Consider the following 2,219-nt stretch of genomic DNA (forward strand, 5'->3'; position numbering starts at 1 on the left):
TATAATATAAATATATATTTTTTTATATATTTATAATATAAATATATATATATATATACTGCTACGTTTTAATTTGTACAAGGAGAGTACCGCCTTGCGTACATAAATATATAATATATGAAATATATAAATATAAATATAAATGTATAATATATATATAATATATAAATATATTATATATGTAATATATAAATATATTTATATATATATTATATATATATATATATTATATATCTTCAGCTCCTCTTTAAAAAAACTTTATTTAATTATCAATATTATATTACTACGTTAGGTGGGGTTGTTGTGTTTTTATTTTTTATATTTATATTTTCTTTATTTATATAATATAATATTTATATTTTCTTTATTTATGTATTATAATATTTATATTTTCTTTGTTTATGTAATATAATGTTTATATTTTCTTTGTTTATATATTATAATATTTATATTTTCTTTGTTTATGTATTGTAATGTTTATATTTTCTCTCTTTATGTAATATAATGTTTATATTTTCTTTATGTATATAATTTATATTTTCTTTATATATGTAACATAATATTTTCTTGCTTTATATAATATAATTTATATTTTCTGTATTTATATTTATTTATATAATATAATTTATATTTTCTGTATTTATATTTATTTATATAAAATAATTTATATTTTCTGTATTTATATTTATTTATATAAAATAATTTATATTTTCTTTATATTTATTGTTACTAACGCCGCTGCATGCGAAGAGCCGCCAGAGGAAACAATGCAGTATACAGCGGCGAGATTTTTCGTTTATGTTTGTTGCTTTTCTTTTTGTTTAAATATAATAAACTTTATTTATTATTTATTGTTATAATTTATTATATTTAAATACTTGTTTATTTATTTATTAGTATTAGTAATTATAATTATGAATTATTATTAAAAATAAATAAATAGTATTAATACCTCTTTTATGTTATATATATTACTAATACTAATAAATAAATATAATATATATTAATATATATTATTTAAATATAATAAATTATAATTTTTAATAATAATTCATAATTATAATAATATAGAGATAGAATTATTTGTACTACGACTTTTATTATTAATACTAAGGTTAAATATATATATATATATATATATATATATATATATATATATATATATGTATGTATGTATATATATATAATATATATATAATTAGTAGTATTTAGGGGGAGTCAACAATGCTTACATTTTTAATTACAACTACAATATTATTGATAGTAATAGTGAATAACTACAGAAACAGCAACAATTTATATTTATAATAATATTTGATAAGAATTAATATACTAGCTGGTGGTGGTTGGTGATGGTGGGGTTGTTGTATTGACGGCGTAAGCAGCCATATGTTTAAAAAACCGTTTCAGAGTTGAATAAAGGGAAAGTAGAAAAAGAAAAAGAGTTTAGGGTTTAGGGTTTAGGGTTTAGGGTTTAGGGTTGAAGGAGAGCATCAAATATATACAAATTACACAACAGAGAGAGAACAACAGAGAAGCTGCACCACGCCGCAGCTAAAGAAAGAAATAATAAAGGATATGGTATAGAAAGTATACATATGTTAAAACCTTTAATTTCTAAATAAAGGAAATATAAAAGAAAAAGTAATTCATAAAATATAATCCCCATCGTTTCATCTTCATGCTTCTTCTTCTGCCAATGCCTCTGGCTCGTATTCAATACGCATTCGTGTATTTTTCCCTGTAATATAGACCGCAACACAAAAACAAAATAGAATATATTTGCAAAAAGAAAGAAATAGATCAAAATTTATTCATAAAAAGAAGAAAAACATGAAAAAACACACAAAAAGAAAGCTGTAAGTCACCGAAACCACCACGAAACGCTGGGGTGTATAGGCACCTCATGCACTGCATTCAAAAGAAGAGAAAAAAAGAAGAGAAAGCAGAACAAAATGAAAATATTTTAAAATATTTTTTATGGATAAGTATATAAATATATTATTTCTTACTTTTTGCTGCTTGTCTACGCAAAGCTGCGACGGGAACACTCTGTTTTTCTCTGCTTTCTCTCTGCGTTTCAACTTTTCTTTTTCTCTGAATAGCATCAGTTTCATGAAGTTCCTCGACATCCAGTAAGCGTTGAGTTGTTTCTTTTGCTTTTTTTGCTATTTTTAATGTTTTTTCTTCAGATATATCTTCTATTTCGTCGTCAGTTT

At 21.6% G+C, this 2,219-nt stretch overlaps 1 protein-coding gene across 1 annotated transcript in view; it reads right to left on the reverse strand.

The window, feature by feature from the left end:
• Window positions 1-1,679: 1,679 nt before the first annotated feature.
• EMH_0071460 (MAK16 protein, putative) overlaps window positions 1,680-2,219 on the reverse strand; it is a gene marked incomplete at both ends in the record, with an annotated part of 2,157 nt that continues 1,617 nt past the window's right edge. Inside the window, 2 exons of the mRNA XM_013502261.1 lie at window positions 1,680-1,741; window positions 2,013-2,217. Of these exons, the coding sequence (XP_013357715.1) occupies window positions 1,680-1,741; window positions 2,013-2,217 (267 nt within the window). The remainder of the gene's footprint in view (window positions 1,742-2,012; window positions 2,218-2,219) is intronic.

Source organism: Eimeria mitis, genomic scaffold (assembly GCF_000499745.2).
Source record: "Eimeria mitis Houghton genomic scaffold, Emh_scaff87, whole genome shotgun sequence".
Taxonomy (NCBI): Eukaryota; Apicomplexa; class Conoidasida; order Eucoccidiorida; family Eimeriidae; genus Eimeria; species Eimeria mitis.